This window comes from Prorops nasuta, unplaced genomic scaffold (genome assembly GCF_024137725.1).
Source record: "Prorops nasuta isolate Cenicafe-Biocafe unplaced genomic scaffold, Cenicafe_Pnas_1.2 PNAS00025, whole genome shotgun sequence".
In the NCBI taxonomy this organism is placed as follows: domain Eukaryota; kingdom Metazoa; phylum Arthropoda; class Insecta; order Hymenoptera; family Bethylidae; genus Prorops; species Prorops nasuta.
The window spans coordinates 754,744-778,016 of NW_027116822.1; the positions used below are offsets into that span (position 1 = coordinate 754,744).

The 23,273-nt window shown below is 34.3% G+C and overlaps 2 protein-coding genes across 7 annotated transcripts; both read left to right on the forward strand.

Moving 5' to 3' along the window:
* The first annotated feature begins 62 nt into the window (after positions 1-62).
* Positions 63-7,677, forward strand: LOC136781986 (uncharacterized). Of its 3 annotated transcripts, XM_066741048.1 has the most exons (16): positions 87-218; positions 287-436; positions 1,189-1,430; positions 1,548-1,855; positions 2,323-2,394; positions 2,708-2,931; positions 3,012-3,109; positions 3,224-3,538; positions 3,635-4,021; positions 4,082-4,320; positions 4,402-4,682; positions 4,762-4,918; positions 5,006-5,357; positions 5,427-5,738; positions 5,839-6,248; positions 6,334-7,677. In XM_066741048.1, the coding sequence occupies exons 3-16, from the start codon at positions 1,320-1,322 to the stop codon at positions 6,893-6,895; spliced, it is 3,828 nt and encodes a 1,275-aa protein (XP_066597145.1). In that variant the 5' UTR covers positions 87-218; positions 287-436; positions 1,189-1,319; the 3' UTR covers positions 6,896-7,677. The 3 variants fall into 3 exon arrangements, with proteins under 3 accessions (XP_066597143.1, XP_066597146.1, XP_066597145.1); XM_066741046.1 differs by having other exon boundaries at positions 63-436; XM_066741049.1 differs by lacking the exon at positions 2,323-2,394 and having other exon boundaries at positions 63-436.
* A 46-nt stretch (positions 7,678-7,723) lies between these two features.
* unk (RING finger protein unk) lies at positions 7,724-22,818 on the forward strand. Of its 4 annotated transcripts, none has more exons than XM_066741559.1 (12): positions 7,724-8,435; positions 9,746-9,955; positions 12,501-12,923; positions 13,000-13,202; positions 13,430-13,572; positions 13,645-13,821; positions 13,895-14,090; positions 14,159-14,430; positions 14,502-14,711; positions 14,801-14,956; positions 15,024-15,185; positions 15,524-22,818. In XM_066741559.1, the coding sequence occupies exons 1-12, from the start codon at positions 8,350-8,352 to the stop codon at positions 15,680-15,682; spliced, it is 2,397 nt and encodes a 798-aa protein (XP_066597656.1). In that variant the 5' UTR covers positions 7,724-8,349; the 3' UTR covers positions 15,683-22,818. The 4 variants fall into 4 exon arrangements, with proteins under 4 accessions (XP_066597656.1, XP_066597657.1, XP_066597658.1 ...); XM_066741560.1 differs by lacking the exon at positions 7,724-8,435 and adding an exon at positions 8,479-9,260 and having other exon boundaries at positions 14,807-14,956; XM_066741561.1 differs by lacking the exon at positions 7,724-8,435 and adding an exon at positions 8,479-9,260 and having other exon boundaries at positions 13,442-13,572.
* Positions 22,819-23,273: the final 455 nt, after the last annotated feature.

Sequence of the window (23,273 nt, forward strand, 5' to 3'; positions counted from 1 at the left end):
GACCGTTCGATAAAAATCAGTCAGTGTAGGGGGACTGTTTTGGCGTGGCTTCATCTCGATACCCCGGATATCCCTAAGACCCCCCCCCCTTCTCTTTCTCTTTCTTTCTTGCTCTCTTTTTCCTCTTCCTTATTTCAGCTGAGATAAAATCGTGCGTGAAATTTGGACTATAATTGTCGGCGAAGTGAAATTAATTTAATCAGCTTCTGATATTAAGTGTGAGAAAAAGAAAATACTTCACACAGCTCACATTTGTTTCTTGTGGTTCCTTTACTTTGACACTCAGGATCAGCTGTAATACTACGTTGTCCTGGTTCTTAGCTGCATAATGACCTAAAAAGCAATTGGCTGCTCCAGTGCTCCGCTGTATCTTAAGGATTCCAGACATGAGTGGGCTATAATTGCATCGGGAAATTCTGCAATAATTCATTCTAAGGTTAGAACATTTAACATTATCTTAATTACTGTTCATGATTTTTTTTATAATTTCATCGCGTTCAACAAACTCGTATTTTATTTGATTAGATAGTCCCCTTTTCTTTGCCCCTTCAATATTTTTATTCACAGACCGCTTGTTCACCTCTTGAATCCGCTTGCATCCCATGCAGAGAGTAGAGTTTATAATTAAAGTTAGGAATTTTTTATGTGCTCCAAATATCTCACTCAACCCTCTAACTTTCTAATGATTAGTTGGGCTTTATCATCAATAATTATTAACTTCATTCTACTGTTTTCATTTTTGTATACTTTTTTGGTATTGTTTATAATTTTAGTATTGAATTATTATTAGGATGAGAAAAGCAGACTCGGTACCCAAGCAATACCAAGAATGTGAATCGTTTAATAGGATATAATTTGTTAATAGGACTTGAAGTACAAAGCAGTAAAGTAGATGCGAGTGGGAGAAAAAAATTTCCGTCTTTTTTTCTCGCATTGACAAATTAATTCCATTAAATAAGTTTATTGAATAAATTGAACGCGAGTGATACACTCGAGCTAAATTTCTTGAGCATTAAATTTATTCAATTCCAGTCGCTAGATTGATTATAAGGAGTTAACGTACAAACTCATGGTAAATTGTAACTGTAAATATTGTTCATATATACCCTTATGGAATTTCTTGTCATTCTGATCTTTGATAAACGGAAAAACAAAAGCTTGAGTTTATTCGAGACATGTGTTTTGCAGTTGGTTGGAGGTGGGTGCGACGTGCGAGTGTAGTATGAGAGATGTTGACCAGCAACGGTATGGTGTATGAAGAGATAGCCGGTATCCGGGGCAGCTGACCCCAACCACCTCGAACGCTCTTTACGCGCGAGATGCCGCAAAACTTGAACAGCAGCTCGGTGAATTTTGCTAACCCAGCTGCGAACCAGCTTCAACCATATCCTTATCGGGCTAATCAACATGGAGATGGATTGCAGCCTGAGGTAACTTTTCATGCATCTGCCTCCCTCTACCTTTTCCCCCCGGTCAACCTCTATTTATCCAATTGCTTGACCGAGTATATCTGTCTGTCAGTCTTGCTAATTGTTATTTGCTCTTAGAAAGAGCCGCTGGATTTTGACACGTCGCACCTCCGGGGAGCACCTACGGAGGTGGAGAACCTGGTGCACAATATCAAGGATGTTGCTCAGCAGTTCCTCTACCACTGGAAAACATTTCCAATTATCCTGCCCACGCCAATATCCTCGATGTGTACGGAAGGCGAGGATACTTTGGCTAGGAAAAAGCATTACCTTCGAGACCTTTTTGTTGCTCCAAGCTTCGATGAGCTTGACGCTGTCGCCGTCGATACCAAGGGTGAACCCAGAAGGCTCACTAACAAGCAGCTGGAAAGTATAAGAGAAAGAGGGTTAGTTTCCACCTTCATTCCCTGATCAATCTCACCAACTCAAAATGATGTCTAATATGCCTCAGCTCACTTCTATAGCTCTTCTTATTTAAATCACATATACTGTAATCCTTTCCATACCTACCAAATTGGATTGACATAGATACATATTTATTAATATTGATCGTACACAAGTGAATATTAATAAATGAATGCGACACACTTGAATTGGAAAGGATTATTAACTGTTAGAAACAATTGATTGGGAAACACTTTAGAATAAAAAGATATTATTTTGCAGTATTAATATTCACTTTTTCAAATGTACTAATTAACCACTATTGGTTGCATTAGAATAGTCTACTTAGAAGGCAACACATTGATATCCTATTTAATTTTTAGAATGTTGATGTAGATGTTTCATGGTTATTAGTATATTTCATATTTTATTGATTTGTGGAGTTAGGTGTTTAATCCTTTCTGTAAAGCTTGCATAAGGATAAGTATGGAAAACCGAAGAAACTAAATGATGCTCAATTGGAGAGCATTCGAATGTATGGGTATGTCCAAAAATATGTGTACCTTACATTATTCTTTTTATAATTTATCACTCCCTGTTTCAAATAGCTATTATTTTAATTTTTCAATGACAAATTCTTGTACATATCAATGTTCAATAGAAGTAGTTGTTTACATGATCTTGTAGTTTATGTATGTACATTATTAATAGAATATAATTAAACACCTGTAGATTGTTTGAGAAGGTTAAAAATCAATTAATAATAACGCTCATAAGAGTTTTTACGATAAATTGATTTTATGTTTCATATGTAAATCTAATTGTAAAATTCACAAAGTAACGATTATTTTTAGTGAATTTGAAGTGGATTCCATCAATTTTACGGGGCAAACTCATCGATGGAGACTGAGTGGTCTTCTTCAACGCGGAAGAAACAGAAGAAGAGAAACTTTACTTAATGATCTTGCCCTGGCTACGCGATTTTTAGTCGTAACCGCAAAAGCTAGATTGGCCTCTCCTTGCTTTAGTATTTCTGAATCATTTAAAGCATTATTAACAGGCTTACTACGGCTTGTCGGTATGTCATGTGTCATTTTTAGGATTAATCATTAATTAAGATTTACGAGAAATATTCTAAAAGTATTTTTATTGTTACAGATATTTTAATTGGTTTACCTTCCTTGCAAGCACATAATTTGGATGGTAAAATTAGAGAGGAGCGTTCTCGTTACTTGGTAGCCGAATTAATTTGTAGGGTAAGTTAAATTCCAAAGTTTTTAGAAGTAATTCTTACAAAATTGAATTTGCTACATTAAATACATAATTTTGATCATTAAAATTAACAGAGTAATAGAATTTCTTTGTCGTAGCCGGAATATGAAGATTCTTTGGAGAGGCTTGGAACATTTATAAGAAAACAACTTCGAAGGGCGATTATGGAAAAATTCGAAGTTGAGCGAGAGTTTTCTCAATTATTACAATTATATCCTATTCCATTTGTCTTCGATACGCCTGGGGGAGCAGCGGTAGACCTCAGATTATTTAGTCGAGATGTAATAAGAAAAGCATTACCTGATTTAATATCGATTTTGGACGTGGAAACACGAGGCTGGTTTCTTCATTTTAAGGAAAGACTAATATCGGAATTAAAAGCTCAAAAAAAGCTTGACGAAGAAATAGAAAAGGTAAGCTTACCTAATTATATGTGTATAGTTCGCGTAATAAATATTTCAACTGACTTTTAAATTGATAAAAATATTTATGATTTTTATTAATTATAGGAGGTGAATGAAGCCGTAATGCGAGAATATCTACAAAGAGTCTACACCCATATCCTGTCATTTCCAGATATTCTCTTGCTGGGCGAGGGAATTGATAAACTTCTAGTCCAACAAGCGCAATCTGTTGTTTTAATGTACCGTGCGGTACAAAATGTACAACAGAAATTAATGCGAACCAAAGAATCTTTAAGGCATTACATTGAAAATAAGCATCCCGTTTTATCTCGTATCGAGCCGTGGATGCGAGACAGAATGAGGGAAACCGAAGAGAAATTTATTCAAGAATATGAGTGGAGTGCACATGAAGAGGCTTTAAAATTATGTAGCGAACAAAATTTACATCAAACCATATACTTTTTGAATCGAGATTTGAAATTCATGAAAGAGGTAATTTGTTATTTGTTTAAATCTATCTGTAAAATTGTGTACTGAGTTTGTTTTTTATAGAGAGAACCAGTTTTGTTAAAAGAGTTAAGAAAAGTAAAGAGTCCAACGAGAAGCTTCCAGTGGCCAATCCAGATTTGGTTTCCAAAGAATTGGATAGTGAGGAGAAACTTTCAAGGGCAGTCAGAAATTATTCCCACTGTACTGAGTAACATGCCAACAACCATAACAACTCCTAGAGCAGATCCTACTCAGCCTGTCTTCCTTGTTGAAAGAGAAATAGTTTATACAACAACTACACGGTATCTTTAATTTTTTCGAAAACCAAAAAGTTAATAAAAATAAAATTATTTAAAGATAAAACTGATATTATGATTCGGTAGATGGCCATTTTGGCGTTGGATAAATTACATTGCAAGAACTTGGTGTTGGACATGGAATGCTATGTTTTTGTTTGGAGTAGCAGTTCCATGGTGCAGTCCTATATCATTTCGAGCTCTACTGCTTGTTCAACCGTTCACCCCAGATTTAGAGCTCAGTCAACTGAATGGAACCCTCTTCCCTAGAAAATCCTCTCAAACTCCAACTCTTTGTTCTCGGTTAATTACTCTTTGGAGGCACATCAGTAAAAGTCGCACGCACTTTGAAACAGAGCCAGATACTGGTATACTACATTTTTTTATTTACCCATTAAATTTATTAAATTTAAAAGTAATTAATTTAAAATAACAATGCTTAATTAGGATTTATTGGAAAAGGAATGACCAGGCATATAAATAGATTGTGGAATTACGGTGCAAAAGGTTTATTAGGAACGCTTATCATATTATTCATTTTCCCTGTAGTTTGCATTGTGGCCAGTTTAAGTTCATTTATTATTGCCCTTACAGCAATTATGTGGTCAGTATTGTTTAATAATATTCTAACAACCAAATTACGATCGTGGTTATATTAATTTATAATGTTTTGAATTAATAAATGTTACAGGATGCCATTTGTCACTTTGTCATTGCACGCTTTCATGGGACTTTTCATAGACTTGGACAGCCCTGAACAAAGTCGAAATAGAACTTTAGTAATGATGGAGACATTGATTTGGAACATAGGCATACAAGGATTTCTTCAGCCATTGGCAGCTTTAATAGTTGCCGTTATTTTTTGTCCAATAATATTTCTTATAATATTAACGGTTGCTGTGGTGCGATATTGGACCGGAGTTATGTGGGATACAACTATGTTTCATTTGGTGATAAAAAGTAGAGGCCGAATCCCTGCTAGTGATAGCTTTATTGTAAAAAGAATAGCTGGGCCAGGATTAGCTTCGGACTATTATTATCAAGTAAGCTGAAAATTCGATTAGTTACTATGAATATCTGCAAGGAAGTTTTCAACTTTTGAATTTTTTTAGATAAAGCCAGAACAAGCCTTAGCAGCTTTTGAGGCGAAATTAGAATTGGACGAATTGTTGGCATTTCAACAGGAGACTGAACGTTTAATTACTCAGCCACAGAGAGATTTTACCCAATTTATAGAAGCTTGTTTCGGGCCATTTGCAGCTAGTTTAGCTAAAAATAAAGATCCTTACAAATCACTTGAAAAGGAGGCTAAGGAGCTCATCGGTGTTCTTCAAGAGAAAATTGATCGACGTCGAAAAAATTTGCAGACTGGTTTGGCTACGACTATAAAAACGAAAATTAAATTAACTACTTTTGACTTGAAAGTTAGTAAAAGTCTGTGATTTTCCGATCATTTTTATGTATAATAGCATGCTTCTTCAAAATAATTTGCAATTTTTAAAATTACGGTAACGATTATTACAGGTCGTTATACAGCAAGGAGCATTGATGTTAGAACGTCTTTATCCAAGTCATGTTTTCGCAAGACTGAGCAACAACGAAGAAAATTTTTGGGATGCAAAAAGTTTAGATCCTGGTGATTGGGCAGGTTTGGCAGGTCTAATGTATGCTGATATTTTTAGCTTAGATTTTCTCCAGCCATTGGATGACACTGACACAAAATTTAAACTGGACCCTCATCCCAGCGTTGATCTATCACGTTATACAGATATGGTTCACAGCACAGAACTAGGAGGATTGAATGGGCCAGATTTGTTGGGTGCTGTTTATACACCACGTGGAAATATTCAGATTCACAGTCCGTATTTAGAGGTTTCTGCATTTAATCCACGAGCTAAGCAGGTTACCAACAGTAAAAAATCCGACAAAAGATGGTAATGTTCTATCCCTTTCATGGAATTGAAATGTGTAAAAATTAAGTATAAATTTTTCGATAATATAGTAAATAATATTTTACAGCGAAAACAGTGGTTTATTAACGTCATCTAAAATCAAGAAATGCACAATGTCAAGCAACTGTAGTGGAGAAAATCCTTGGCAGCCATGGAAGCGCCAGGCTTGTCCGTATAACGCTGATAAATTAGTGATACCACTTCCTATTCCGCATCCAGCTCGTATAGCTATAACGATTTACAACCGTGATTCAGAAGAGCCGATTCCACTGGATTCCGAAGTATGCCAGAACATACTGAGAGCAATTGAAGAATTGCCCGGTGAGATTTTACCGGAATACGTAAATCGCTACAGATGTGCCGGTGATTCTAGCTTTGATTCAGTCGCGTCTCAACCTTCTGGCTCGATTGACGCGGGATTGGATAAGGTTAATGAAGTTAAAGAGGAAAAAGAGGCTACCAAGGATGGAGAGCCTTATCAATGGACTCTTTCCAATTGGGGGGGAGCTGCTGCCAGAAGGAGAAAAAATTCTGGATCTATCAAAGTCGATCTAGCCTCCCCAGAAGATGTTACTTTAGATACCGATACCACTAAAGTGATGTTCAGCACTTATGGCACAACTGTTTAAGTAAATGATTGATGCAGTAGAGAAGACTTTAGCTACTCGAAAAAACGAATTTGAAATATAAGAGAAATTGTCCAAAGAAATGTTCTACTAAACAAAAAACTTTTGGCATAATCGTTTAGAAGAATTGCTACTCGATAAAGAATCAGATTAACGCGACTATCTTAACCTAAGATAAGTTTTTAATTAATCTTTTCGAATCTTGAATAGTTATGGACTAAATAAGGAATTTGAGAAAAATACTCTTTAAAGCTGACAAGGTAGTCAGATAGTTATATTGTACATAGATAAGCAATTGTATATTAATGTAGAAATACTCAAAATTTATTTTAAAATGGAATTAACTAATACCGAAGCGCTTAAAATTCTTTATTTGCAAAAAGGAATAGAATTTTAACAATCAATCTCTTATAGATATTAAGTGTAATTTATTTAATTCTTTTTTACTTTGTTACGAAAAATGGCGGTTTGCGATACTGAATCAAAAATCCTAACAAGTAATACATTATTGTTTGTGAGATTTTATCAAATTATGTTTTAAGCATTTTGTTTTTTTTATCCACCGTAATACACCAAAAAACAAAATTGTAATTGGTATAGCTACTTTTAATGTACTTTTATGAAAAATATAAGTAACCAACGGAATCCTAAAATAATTGCAAATTAATAACGTGTTATTTGAAGAAAATGTAATATCCATCCATGTTTAATGTGTGTATGTTATGTGTGGGCGCGTGCAGGTATGTATGTATGCTTGTCGGTCAAGAAAATCGAAATATAACAAATATAAGAAAAAAATAGCTTTATTTTTCTCATTAGTATATTGTTTTATATTATCATTCTAAAATACTCCTCTTTTTACTTTAAAATTGCAGTTAATTTCTTAATTATAAAGTGAGCAATGTATTTGTTATTTTCCAATGTTGCCATCTTTGTTCAAAGAATTCGATGCATATCTTTTGCAGACAATGAACTTAAAAAAAGAAATCGAAAGAGTGCGAATGCGAGCTGAGAGGCCGCGATCATCCGCAGTGCCTGGGTCGAGGTCGTCGATGAGGTCGAACTTTTAAATTCAAATAATCGCGACTCGAGTTCGATATATCTCGAAACATTATTTCTTGACAGCACAAGTGATTCACTTCAATGATTACAGAAAAGTAAAATTGTGTGCTGCCCATGGTGCGGGTCGTTGGTTTCTCGTATTTCATTAAAAATTACGTGAAAATTGTGTAATGGAGTGGGATTTTCCGAGCATAGGCAGTTTGCCAAGATATTTCATTTAATTAAGTGACGAAGAATAGTCGTTAATTTTCGTAGTACATACGTCACTTTGACATCTCTACGTAACTTAGGCTAAGGTGAATGAATAATTAAGCCCGTCGTGTCTATCTTCAAGGAGCTTGGTATGCACTAATCCCGTCTAACCTTCAACAACGAAATCAATCCAGCCCGACTCCATGCAAAAGTCCAAGCATAAAAGAAGGAAAGAGCGACAAGTAAGGGGAAAAAGAAAGGAAAGAAAAGAAAATTTACAATGGATAAGGTAGAGTCGATATAATTCTCCTATCGATTTAATCGATCAATCCTCTCTTCGAGAACTCGCTTTCGAGTGTGCGGTTTTTGCGTTCAGCTGTTCGGCCCAGTTCGGCCTAGCTCGGAACAGTTCGTCTCAGTTCGGCTAGTGAAGATTGAAATTGGCTAAAATAAAATAGACTGGGCATTATTGAGAAAAAAATAGTAAAAAAAGAAGAGGAAACAAAAATCTGTCTCTTTTAGGGTAGAAGAGGGTATATGCGGGGAATAAAGATGCCTGATAGGCATTGGAGAAAACGAGAACCGGTGGATGTAGCTCGGGTGAACCAAAACACCGATGACCTTGAAAGCTGAAAGGGGGTCACGTGACAACGGGGAAGAGAATGATTGGTGATTGAGAGCGACGAAGAATTACGCCGTGCGCGTCTTGCATTCCGCGACCACCACCAGATAGAGCTCTACCATCCTATTGGTGGTCTATTGGCATCTATTGGCGAGGTTGAGGTGTGAGGTAGTGTGGTGTAGGGTGAGGGGCGAGAGGTGAGGAGCGAGGAGCGAGGGCGGTAGAGAACGTGAAGAGAGGGGATTGCCCGAAGCTTCTCTCTGCTTCTTTACTGACGTTGGAGGGGGAAACCCAGTCCCCGCCAGCTGGGAGCGACAAGGATCAAGCGACGCGGTTGAGCTGTGGGAACGAGTGAAACAGCCTCTGTGCGTGTGAGCCTAGCGCCTGCTTGTGTACGTGCATGCGCGCGCGCGCTCTAGCTGTGTTGTCCAAGATGAAGTCCGACTCGAAACCTTTGTTGACAGCTCAGGCGGAAAAGGCGAATCATTACACGTAAGTAGCGCTCGCCGGCTCGGTGTGTCTTGTGCTACAACTTCGGTCAGCACGGATAAGGATACGCGACTGGCATAAAAAAGTGCGCGGGCCCAGTGCAGTGTCGCTCGTGAGAGAAAATATCCCTGAGAGAAACGCGCGGAGCGGTAGATAGATAGATAGAGGGAGAGAAAGAAAGAGAGAGAGAGAGCAAACGTGCGTGTGTACGCGTGCGAGAGAGAGAGAGAGAGAGAGAGAGCGAGCGAGCGAACGAGCGAGCGAGCGAGAGCATGCGAAGGGGGGATAGCTAGAAAGGTAGAGGGGAAAAAAGGATAGGGGCGGGAGAGAGAGAAAAATATATATACATTCGTGTGTATACTATACATATATGTATAATGTTAGAGGGAGAAGGAAAGAGAGAGAACGAGGGTTTTTAGCGGAGACGCGCTTATCGAGATATAACGAAGCAAGGAAATAATGTGTAGCTCTGTGGATTCGCATTCCAGATACTTGAAGGAATTTCGCGTCGAACAATGTCCGCTCTTTATACAGCGTAAATGCACACAGCACAGACCCTTCACGTGCTTCAACTGGCACTTTATGAACCAGCGGAGACGCAGACCGGTCAGAAAGAGGGACCGCACCTTCAACTACAGTGCGGATAATTATTGCACCAAATACGATGAGACCACTGGGATCTGCCCCGACGGAGATGAGTAAGTCTCACTGATTATTTTTCAGATACTCTTCATTTCTAACGTTTGATGCTTCTGCTTATGCTTACTTCCCTCTTATTTCTCTATATCTATGTATATTGCCAGCTCGCTGTTATTCTCTCTCTCTCTCTCTCTCTCTCCCTTTATTCACTCCCCCTCTCCCCCCAAACCGAGACGCTCCTTCCTTCGGCTTTGTTCACAACAGAAACTTCCTTCTCCCCGTCTCTACATATACCAAGTTTAGGAGCTTTAATCGCTTGCTTGTAATTTTAATGCTTGTAGGAATAAAGCGATGGGCGTCATTTACTAAATTCCCTCTCTCCCCCTGGCCATCAGCAAAGTTTTATCGTCGCATTTAATTAGTAGTAGTCTCCGTTTCTCTTTGTACATTCGATTTGATATTACTATAAACCGAAGCTTTGATATCTAGTGGCACGCGACACTGGTTACATCGATTTGTACACTTTGTTGCGTCGCTGGCCGTTGGTTTCTCGCCGACGCTAGCTGCTAGAGAGTAGATTTACCTTTCCCTCCTAACCAGTTTTCAGTTCTTTCCATTCCAAGACAAAGCCTACATTTTTCCCATCTGCTTTTATTCTACGAAAATCAACCTCTAGGTACCCATTCCCCCTGTGACAAAACTTTTCCATCACAAGCATCCTTTGTTTTCTCGATGCCATAATTTCCTGGATTTTTATCCGTTCATCCGGCACTATTACAGTATTGGTGGATTCCCATAATATAGTCTGTTGTTTACGACTCTTCATTGCCATTCGAAGAATCTCTCTCTTTTTATTTTATTTCTTTATACTAAGGTATTAATAAGATTCTTTCAAAATATTATAAATACAAACCCAGCCAATTTCGATCGAGTCTCTTAACGTTCCTCTCCATTCTTGAAGTATCATTTTTTATAGTTATAAATTCCAGTAATTCTACCACTGCATCCAGTTGCTTCCTTCTCCCCTCCCCCCTCTTCCATGAAAAATATATTATTGCATATCTTCATGTGCATTGTAGCTTTTTTAAGAGCATACTGTTATATGTCGATGAAAACTTTACATTGTTACAACATTTCTCACGCAATTTGTATGCATAATTAAATGGTTAATTTCGATATTAGTGAATATTTTTATTTTAGCAATAAAAAATAAAATAAATTAACGAGGTGCAGTAACAAAAAATTATAAACAATGTTCAATGTAAGTAACACATGTTGAATTTTGTTTTGTGTGGGAAAACGGCAGTTTGGTAAATAGACACTGAGACAAAGGAGATGAAAGTTATTTGCAAAGGCAGAAAACAATGCAGAAACCTTCTATGTTTTTCGTTTTTGAAATCCTATATAGCTTACAAAAGAAACTGTAATACACTATTGCGTAACCGTATTCCTAATCTAAACTGAGGCTCTATCGAATCAGATATTTCTGAGCGAGCGTACAACACGTATTAATGTTGCATTCGGGATCACACTCACGTAACTCATTCACGAATATTCACTGCATTTAGTTAAAAATATAATCGAGCATATAATGGCTGCAGCCTGAGTGTCATATTCTTGAATTAAATAGGAAGCGTCATCATTTTTCTTTGTATATTTTTCAATGTATCAAATTCTCCTTGATACAATTGAAAATCCTGCGAGTCCCGGAACGATTATTATTCATCAAAAAATAAAAAGGCTCGCTCAGAGGAAGAAAGATAATACCTTGATGTTATAAATATTTGTTAATGCTTATAAATAGAGCGCAAATGTTCTACGGCTAAAAGTATTACAATTTGTGTTTTAAACGCACAATTCCACTTATTATACGCTGAATTTGCATATGTTAAATTTAGCACAGCTGAGTGGTAAAAATTATTCTTTTAAGTATGACGCTTGATTTGTTTGAATTAGGTACTTATAACAATGCTTTTTTCTCGTTAAACTACGAATTCAATTTTAATTTTCTGCTCATTACACTTTCTGCAGTTTACGATGCTTAAATTTAAAAAAATATTGTTTGGCAGCGTGTTATTATTTATCCCTCCAAAACGCGCACCGAAAGTACCTAAACAAAGGAGAGACGTCCAATATTGATTTTCTCCTCTCACAAGGGTAACAAAGAATCACAAGTTATTCACCTTGTTAGTTCACTGCCACAAAAATCGATGCATTATTTGTTAGAAAAAAATGATTATTTGTACATCATTAGGATATGTTTTTATTGCAAATAAAAATATCTTTGAATAATTGGCAAAATAGTTTATTAGAAAATTATAATAATTTAACATTGATTATTTGTACATCATCAGGACATGTTTTTATTGTAAATAAATATTTGTGTAAAGAATTAGCAAGATACAGTTTATTAAAATACTAGAATAAATTAACACAAACACACTGATAAGTTTCTCTAATGTTTACATTTGTGCTTGGCTTAAGAAGTAAAATTACGAATTTGCTTGATTTTATGCGTTACTCTTAAAACGTTTGATTACTTTCCAAGATTTTATGTGTGCATTTCAGTCGAGAGACTTCACTAATATATTTGTTTTTAAACAGGTGTCCGTTTCTTCATCGAACGGCCGGTGACACTGAGAGGAGGTATCATCTACGTTACTACAAAACATGTATGTGCGTCCACGACACCGATACAAGAGGATTTTGCGTGAAAAATGGGCCTCACTGTGCATTTGCACACGGAAATCGTGACTTGCGACCACCAGTATATGATATTAAAGAAATACAAGCATTGGAAAACCCTGATTCTGACCCTAATTCCTCATCCAATGGACCAAACGTTCTTGATAAAGAGCGTAATTTGATGAACGAAGATCCAAAGTGGCAGGACACTAATTATGTTCTTAGTAATTACAAAACTGAACCGTGCAAACGACCACCAAGACTCTGCAGACAAGGCTATGCTTGTCCTCAGTACCATAATAGTAAGGATAAGAGAAGGAGTCCACGCAAGTACAAATATCGGTAATTATATCATTCGGTTGATTAAATAGAGAGAAATTGTTCTTAAGTCGTTTACACGTAATTTATTCCATTCCAGTTCGACGCCATGCCCAAACGTGAAGCATGGAGAAGAATGGGGTGAGCCAGGTAACTGCGAACAGGGAGATTCCTGTACATATTGTCATACCCGCACTGAACAACAATTTCATCCTGAAATCTACAAATCCACTAAATGCAACGATGTCCAACAAGCCGGATACTGTCCTCGTGGTGTATTTTGTGCTTTTGCACACGTTGACCGTGAGTGTCGTACTATAAATCACGAATTTAATATATGGTGAATAGATAATTAAAATCCTCAATTCGTCAATAGTAGAGTTTTTTTTTATCAAAGATTATTATTCATCGGTGAATGGACACACAATTTCAATTTTGATTTCCCTACACTGATTAATTAGATTAGTTTGTCAAAATTGCTTTTCAAAATTGATGTATTCATACTTTGGTATGGTGTGCTGATGGAGCAGTGTTGCCAACAGAAGAAATGAGCCTGGCGAGGGATATGGCAGTACCTATAGACTGTGGCACGAATCTGGCTGATTTTCTTAGTAATGCTCTTCCACCTGACAAGCGTTCTCACGAGAAGGATAAACCTCTTAGTGATAGTAGTGTAAGTTTTTGGTCAAAATTAAGTAAGTGAGATGTATAGCTACAGTTTCTACAACGAGGATTTCATTTACAGAATGGAAGTGGAGAAGCATCCGAGTCTGCCAGCACAAGTAGCCTTGGTAGTAATAGCTCACATAGCAAAGCCCCTGGTGCTCAGCTACATAATTCTAATTCTAGTGCAAATGCAAATAACGCTGCTCAACAAAAACTCAGCAGTTTAATTTATAATACCAATTCTCTCATACAAGTTGTAAGTATACTATAATTTTTAACCTAACACTTTCAACGTGAAAAATTCATTATAATGAAATATTGTTTTATAGGATAAACTTAGGAAACAAGTGGTTGCTATAGATTCTGATCCATTATTAACTAAATCCGAAAAAGAGCAACACAAACAAAATCTCTATCTGGCATTAAATAGTTTGAATGGTTGTTTGGGAAATCATTCACTAGCAACAACTATATCTCCACTCTCCAGTTCGTTTTATCCTAATGATACTGTAGAGTCTGTAGTAGGTGGGTGTTTCTGATGTTTTGGTGAATCATTAACTTCAATTGATTCAATGGCTCTCATTTTTCTTTAGGAAACGCTTTGGACGAGTTACATCTTGATGATCCGTTAAATTTAGTAGATTCAATTCATAGGGATAACACTTCACCAATCAGCAATTCAATATCAGCAGGCTTAGCCAGTTCTGGACTTCTTGGAAGTTCTGCACCTGTTAATATTCCTGGCATGGCTGAACGTTCGGTTTTAACTAATTTTTCACCATCGACATCGAGCCCTCTTCAACAATTGCAGTCAGCTGGTTTTCTTACCGGATCTAGGTTTTCTCATCAAGATTCAATAGAATCGGTCAGTTTGCTACAAGTATTTTTCTTTACAATGAGTGAATTAGCTAGTTTTAAACGCTTAACGATTTTCAGACGATGCCTTTTATGAATCAAGTTTCGGATCCATTTAGCAATCATATCTCTCAACTTAGTAGTTCAACTTCAAAACTTAGTGGATTTAATAGTAGCTTATTTGATTTTGCAAGCCAAGGAATGTCACCATCTAGAACGCAAACGCTTCCAGCTTCACCGTTGGTCAATGCTTTTTCCATAAGTCCAAGCAATACGGGATCTTTGTCGGAGGTTTGTAGAAATGATTGAGATTGAGTTAGTTGAAAAGTGAAATCTAGAGAGTAGGGATGAGGAAGAGAAATTGAATAAATTCATTTAAGGTGCAGAGGCTTAGGGAGGAGCTTACATCAAGTCGTGCACAATTGGCCACGTGGGACGAAAGAATTAATCAAGCGAGAGCAGCTTGCGCGGCTTGGCAATTGGAGAGTGAAGAGGCTAAAAGAAAAGCTAGTATTGCCGAACAACAACGCGATGAGGTAGATTCTCTCCATTAAAATCAGACTGTTTTTATTCGTCGATTAATAGAATAATATTTCATTTTAGGCCCTGCTTCAAGTGAAAGCATTAAGATCGGAGAACGAGACGTCCAGTGGTGGTCCTTATCTACATACACTAAGAAGAATGAGTGAACTTCGATCATTATCAATAGCAACATTAAAATCAATTCAATCTCAACTACGCTCGGATCTCGAAGAAGTGGAGAAGGTAAAACAAACTTGTCACTCTGGTCTCAACAGCTGGTATATTGAAGGAATTTTGAATGATTATTACACCTAAAACAAAGTACTTTAAAAACGGATTATTTCAATAATGCCTAAGTATATAACCAAACAGATTTATATATCGTTGAGTTAATTATAAACTACTGTATAGTTAGATCAATACGGGGCTTACACAATGACTGTAGATTAAAATTAGTATATTAATGCAGTCAAACGGTTAAGATTAGAATCATGAGCGACATAATAATTGGCAAGTCTCCACGTGATTGGCCACTTAAAAAAAAAAAGCACTGAAAGATAGTTGAGTCGTTGCCATTACAGGTGCTGTATAGAGAAACGGCCACAAAATGCATGGTATGTGAGGAGCAAAATCGCACAGTGACACTCTCGCCTTGCAACCACTACGTGGTCTGCTCGACATGTGCCCCGAGTCAACGCGAGTGTCCTTATTGCCAGACTCCTGTGGACCACACCAGTTAAAAATTCGCTGAGGTTCATCCAAGAACATAAACACAACAACAGGAGTGGACAATTTTCAGATGGACGACAGATCGAAGCTAATGTGTAATGATCCAGTTACAACAGGCCTCAGGAAGGAATGAAAATGAAGAAAAAATCATAGATTACAAAATGAAGGTTCCAGAATGACGAATGGGAACACCAACATACGCAATTTCTACAATAGCAGTTCTCCTTTTCTGACATACATTTCATCGTTTTTTAGTACCGTTACGGGTTGCCAATATATCAGCATGGATTTGATAAACTGGTGTTTTCAATAATTTAGTTCCAACGACCTGCTTGCATCACAAGCGTGAGATCCGCAGATCAAATTAGCAATTTCAAAGGAGAACAAGTTTTTTGTTACATAAATGAATGTACATAAATACGTCTACGAGATGTATACCTATTTTGTGGGTATTAACTGAACAGCTTAATCACTTAAACCATTTTTTATAACGCTGGAAAAGTATTTTTTGAAACAAGAAATTCACTATTTTCTTCTTTCACGAGTCCAAGTTTAGGACGATTTTCTAATTATAAATATTAAGGGTTAAAACTGCGAGATATAACGGATTGTAACGTTGCTCTGGGTATTTTATAATTTTGCACTGAGTTACAAAATCAGTGCGGATTTGTAGTGTGCAAAGAAAAATGTATGTCCATTGAGGCAAGCTGAATGTAAAAGATGAAATTTGCAAAAAAGAATGAGATTAAATAAGTATATAAATTATTATAAACAAATGAGGTGATGAATCAGGAATTTTAAACAAAGAAAGTAATCCAACTGAAAATATGGGAATACAATTTCAAACGCTAACATGGAGATAATGATCAATTGCTAATTGTACGAGACGAAAGAAAGATGCTGGACCCTTAATATGTAAGTGTGCCAGATAAAGCAAAACACATTTGATGTCATGACAGAGTGATTAAAGTAATGGACAATGTTTTGGGACCTTAAAAAGTATATAAATGTTCAAAAAGTTATAAGAGAAGATTAAGATAAACGCAACAAATGTCTCGCTAGTGTATAGTTGGGGACGGATATTTTATAAATAAGCTGTGAAGCGTATGTCACACATTACAAATTAAAATATTAAATACGTATATATATTATATTTAAAGCTATGTATTTAAATAGGATTTTTCAATTGACCCGTACTGATAATAATATTAAAAGTATTAACAAATTTCTATTTTTTGTTGAGATACTGATATCGATAATAGATATTGTACAGAAGATTTACGATTTTTAGATTTTTATAATCAATTAAAGTTGCACGTATATTAGCAAGTAGATAATCGGTTGGAAATATGTATACACATATAATATCAATATATCACCATCAATAAAATTACCAACCGTAAATATACGAATGCGCTCCACTAAGAACGCAATAAGAACGGTGTATATTTTTCTTATATTTATATATGTATACTATATAGGATGTTTCGCGTAGTGTTTCAAGCTAATATCTTTGATCATACTATCCATATCGAGTCTTCTAATTTTGTTAAGCATAACGTTTTTGCGTAAAAAATCAAACATTTCTCCGAAGTGTGTGACACAAGTATACGGAGTTAGAAGCCGATATCGCTTGACAACATGTATTACACGTGATTACGTATCGTTCACCTTGCCCTTAGCTAATTTTCCATCTTTGAAGGAGCAAACAAAATTATATTGTATCGTGATATTAAAATGTTTCAATTAATTTTATTAAATGTCTAAAATTAGATTCATTTGAGTTAAAAAATTTTTATTACGCTTGATGAAACGACATAACACTTCTATGAATATTTCTGGTGTTACTGCTTCATAAGTATTTCAGATCCCAGGTTTCGTATCTGCTTTAGACGTAAAATATGATCAATTCGATGACTTGATACGAATGGTATGTGAAACTAGTGAGACACCTTTCATATTTGTAAAAATTAGGGAGCGCTTAAATTTCCGTTACGTTTTGCTTGTTTTCATCAATTTATTTGTAACTTTTTATATACGGCATCAAATTATGCTTAACAAGCGAACTTTTATACTTTGGATACATCGAAAGATACAATATAGTCATTAGTTTAAAAATTTTATAAAAACAATGCAAAACAATTTTGCTTTATCCTTTTAATTGTGGCAACTAGTTTGTAATGTAGGTAGTGTATGTTATAAATCTATATATGTGTGTAACAAATTTAAAAAATTATATAGACATACATACCATAGACACACATGCATAGATTTGTAGATTGTACCTTTACAATACTATGCTTATTGTTAGAGTAGCTATTTCCTATTACATTAAATTATGAATTAACTAGTGTGTGATAGTGATGAAGAATATAATCTTAATGGAGAAATAGATTAAAGACTTCATTACACTCGTCTTGTGTTAAAGAAAATTTTTATATTTTAGGATTTAAGGACATTTAAAATTAATTAGGATTTTTCAATTTACTCAAAAAGAAAAAACATATTTATCTCATGGATAATTAATGGTGACATACGAATTACAGCTTAATGTCGCGTGGGAGAGTAATCACACATAAATACACCAGCTAGGTTTTTCCAAGTGAAAATAAAATATTGTGGAGGAGGGGGTGCGTACTATCGCGATATGTTCTAGAATATTGGAGCTATCGATTATTTTCGTTTTAAAACGGAGGACGCAGTTGTTATTCTCTGATATAGAAAAAATAGCTATATATTCACAATTGAAAATAAATATCGCCTAAGCTATATAAATATAATTAGAATAGATAGGACAATATATTCAAATTTTTTCCCTATTGAGCTAAAGTGGTAAAGTGACAAATTTTGAAGACTATTATAATTTAATGTTTAAAGTTATTTTCAATGTATGATATCCAGCACAAATCAAGCATCTAAATAATGAATTTTACTAAGATCTATCATGCTTATGTTATTAATGAAGACTTTTTACTAGAAGGGAAAAAGAATACAAGCTGATATTTTAACAGAGCATTACTTAATATTGTTTAATTCATAAGATCTTAGAATCAAAGTGTTTTAATTTTCTGTCCTTTTTTCGCTTATTTTTTTAACTTTAATTTGTCTTCATGTAGCATATTATAAAAATATGAGGCCAAAAAGTATGAGTGTTTTTATTAGATCAGTTTTTATTAAAAATTATTAGGATTAAAATATTATAGATGTTATAAAGAAATTAATAAATTTTGTCAGTGTGGTATAAAAGGTTTGAGAACATTAAACAATTATAATAAATAACAATTATTATTAAAGAATAACCATAATGAATTACTAAGTAGGGTTAATGAAAAGAAATTAAATTGTTTAGAAATAACAAATTTTACACGGTTACTTTTCATACATTTTGACTGTTCTCAAAACCATCTATACCATAAAATATAGCTAGTTATTCAAGTACTCTTTAGAATTTACTTATTCAGTATCATATTAAACATATATTTCCATTATACTTATTTTTGCATTCTTTATAAGTACAACGATATGTATGTTTACATAAGAGACATTTTCTTATAGATTCAATTCTTTTTACAAAATGTCTGCATTTATTAAAATTTTATTTTCAATCACTCTTTTGCATTAATTATCGTAGGCAGTCGTCGTCATCAGGAAGCATGAATATTATTCATAAAACATAAGCAATAATAGAATTGCGCAAATAAAAGAATCAAAAGTTTAAAATTGATAAAATGTGTGTTAAATTAAATGTAATATTTGGTACAATCGATAGAGTACTTGTAAAGAATGTCCCTGGTTCACTTTACAAGTTGATGTGAATATCCTTGTAGATTGTAATACTCGAACAAAAAAATTTGATTCTTTATTTGAAAGTTTAAGGAAAAAATATGCGATATGATATTAATTGCAATTGCGCTAAGTCGAACAACTGCGATGAGATATTCCTGAATAATATTAATTATATTTGTACACCTCGACAACACCTACACAAACACAATAAACACACTTATACGGAGAATAGAAAAAAATTACTTATTTAATAATACTATTGATATAAAAATCTTAATGAGTATAAATTATTGTGAAAATAACAAATTTAGCCACACAAATAGGGTAATAGGAGAATAACAAAATGAAAGATTAGCTATTATTGTGTAATAATAAATAAAAACATACCGTTAAATGTTTATATGCCACTGTTTTTATTGTTGGCGCCAAAGCTTTCTTCTTTCTAAATATGCTAATTAAATGCCTAAAGTAAATATTCAAAGAAATTCTAAAATTATTAAATGCAATAGGTATCCCAGTGTTTTATACAAAAGATTGAATTTAAAAAGAAACATTTATATATAAACATGAGCCAACAACGAGGCAGATGGCATAGAGCAATATATTTTTGAAAAGATTGTAACGATAAACAAAATACAAACGTTAAGTGCTCTGTAATGTGCGATTGATTCTTCTATCTGAATATTATGTATTGACTTGAATAATTCACTTAAAAATATGCCAACGCTTGGCTGGTATTTGCGTACAATGACTCTTGGATACTTGTCCATGGTGTTAAAACTAATAGAAAAAAAAGTATATTGAAAGCTAAAGATATACTATTACGTGGAAGAATCATCTGCACATTTCAGGTAAAAAAAGTCACATAATCACTAGGTTATTGTAAAATGATAAATTACGTCAGAAATATAATTGTATCGGATCCGAAATTAATTTTAGGCAACCTAAAAAATAAAAAGAGAAGGAGACGGGGGTAAAAGAAAGAGAGAAAGACAATTATAAAATTTTGTTGTATAACAATATTTATTAATAAGTTATTAAGAATGAAAAATTCATTATTTTGAAACATTCTATTAGTCAAATGATTGTCATAGCTCTATTTAGCTAATAGAACAAGGTTACGAACTCGTTTGACTAATAGGAGGCCTTAAAGAAAATAATGTTTAATCTTTAATAGTTTTTGAATGAAAAGCTAGAACGAAAAAAATTGTCTTCTTCTGAAATTTCCTCCCTCGTTCAAAATTTCTCTTGTTGACTGCATTGACTACAATTAATTTCGGATCCGGTATGTAGCGTTTACTAGAACTTTGCTGCTTGTTTATATTACAATTTATATTTAAAGACAAAACTTGCTATGAAATCGTAGAATTTTTCATTAATCAAAGAAATGTAAAGAGGCATGCGTTACTATTTGAAAATGAATGTTCTTCATAGAAACACCGTTTTTTCTGCATTCTCTTCCATTCTTAGAGAGAAAGAGAGAGAGAGAGAGAGAGAGAGAGAGAAAGGGGGGAGGGAGGAAGAGTGAGCATAAGAATCTAGTTGGTTTAATTATGGGGAAACGTTCTCTTTTAATTTGCTTATAACTCTCGTCATTAATAAGAAACAGCTTAGACTGAAGCCTTTTCGTTTCTACTCGTTTAGAAGTAGCTAACTTTTATGCACTTATTTACTCAATTCAATTTCCAATATGTAAATTTCCAGAATGCCCAAAGAATGGGAGAGAGATTTCTTATACTGCGGGAGTTTGTTAAAAACAACAAACATTAGGGAAAACACATGTGTGGCATCTAAGCATTTTATACTAAATACGGGGTAACAAATGGCTGAGCCGCTGTGATCATATACCACGTAGTTATAAATTGCACGGATAAGTCTGCCAGTGGCATTATGTTTTCAGTGAATTAAAAATTAATTTTCATAAAGAAAGTAAAAAAATTCTATAGTTCATCGATTTGTAAAGAATAGACCTATTTAATTGAAGTGATATGACATTCTTTCATAATTTTTTTGCATTTAAGAAATTTTTAAACCATTATGAAGTTTCATTAAGATTAAAATGATCAATAAAGCAGGATACATTTTTCACTGATTTTATATAAATAAGGATAATAGGAAGAGTTATCTGGATCCTCATGCATATAAACATATATTTTTTTTAAAGCATTTTTATAATACAAAATGTTTTAAAATGCACAAAAAATTCTTAATGAATTCACAAACTCCCATAGTTGTAAAAAAAAGGGGGACTGAAATCTTACCTCTAGTCTGCTATTTTGTAACGAAGAATTGAAAATGAAAGACAAAAGTTGAATTCCGAGGGATATATATAGTGTTATGCGAGATTATGCTTGTCTACAATTAACTTCATTCACATTTGTATTTTAAAATATTATAACTTCAAGTAAGGCAACTTTGTCTTCCGGTAGGGTATTGGCATAAACGAAGGAATGTAGTTAACTGGTATCAAGATTTTATTATTAAAACAAAATTTGTGCATTCGCGAAAGTATTTAGCTCAGAATTAATTAATTCATCATTAATTCAACCAAGGTCAGCAATGATAAGATTTAAGGATTACCATTAATTTTATATTTATAAGTTAATTATCTTTAAAAATACTGGTAAATGATTCGAAAAGGATGGTTTAACCAAAGGAATATGTATGCATCAAGGATAAAGCTGATATTTGGAAAATTTAATAAAGTTCATTGACTGACACAATAATGCATTTTGCAGCCACTTGGATTAAATAAGTGTGATATTTGTAATTTGGTTACTATAGAATAATAATCATAATCATAATCATACCACTAATTGTTACAATTAATAATGCTAATAGACGATAAAAAAAGTTTGCGAATCTCTTATGTCATATTATACAGATCTGCCACTTTTATTGCGACTTTTCACGCAAGAATTCTCTTGGGAGCATCCACTTATTAAAAGTTTATATCAGTATTAAATTTGTTATACGATCAACTTTAGGCAAAATTGAAATTCTGATAAAAATAATATTTTAACGACTATTCTGGCTTGTTTGAACGGAGTGTAAAAACTGGTTTATAGAGACGAGAATGAGGGATTAAAGAAAGATTGGGTGGAGATAAAGAGAATTTAACAAAAAAAAATCTAGGACCTACGTTACTCGAATAAGCCAATATTTTTCTTATGATAAAAATATATTTTTTCCTCGTATTTTTTAATGAATCTCAATGTTTTTATAGTAGCTGAACGTGTATAGATTAAAAGATATACAGGAAAGGAACTATATGGTATACTCCCTTTATTTTAATTGAAAAAAGTGCACTAGAGGGCTGGAAGCGGAAAAGCTTATTTCTTAAAAAAAAAAAAGTACAAAACTCGCGCGACATCCCTGCACCAGAAATCTCGCAAACGCAGGCTTATGATTGCAACAATGAACAAAGTAAACAAATCTTTGAGGAAATAATAATTAGTACTCCATTTTTACATGGAATTTGATCATCTAGGAAACTCTAGGCTCCCAGTACAAATATTATAGGAAACAAAAAACTAAGAGAATAAAGGTCTTTAAGAGAAATGCAATTAAGAGTAAAAAGCATTAATTCAATGAAAAACAAAAAATGAAAATTTTGAAGTAAGCTTGTATTTTGGCAATAGAGAAGCTTAATTACTAATACAAACGAGGTTTTCTGGAACGGAGAAATTTTCTGCGATTAAAGTACGTATTTTGTTCTTATTATAATTAATATGATATATCTTTTTGACAATTGACAAAAAAGAATTACGATAATAATAACAACAACAATGATAATAATTAGAGAAGGCCTCGTGA

Coding starts and splice junctions, on each gene's coding strand:
- LOC136781986 (XM_066741046.1), top strand. CDS start 1,320: ATGCCGCAAAACTTGAACAGCAGCTCGGTGAATTTTGCTAACCCAGCT. Junction 5,739..5,838: donor TAACTACTTTTGACTTGAAA/GTTAGTAAAAGT, acceptor CGATTATTACAG/GTCGTTATACAGCAAGGAGC. Junction 6,249..6,333: donor AAAAAATCCGACAAAAGATG/GTAATGTTCTAT, acceptor AATATTTTACAG/CGAAAACAGTGGTTTATTAA.
- unk (XM_066741558.1), top strand. CDS start 9,169: ATGCGCGCGCGCGCTCTAGCTGTGTTGTCCAAGATGAAGTCCGACTCG. Junction 12,924..12,999: donor CCACGCAAGTACAAATATCG/GTAATTATATCA, acceptor ATTCCATTCCAG/TTCGACGCCATGCCCAAACG. Junction 13,822..13,894: donor CCAATTCTCTCATACAAGTT/GTAAGTATACTA, acceptor ATTGTTTTATAG/GATAAACTTAGGAAACAAGT.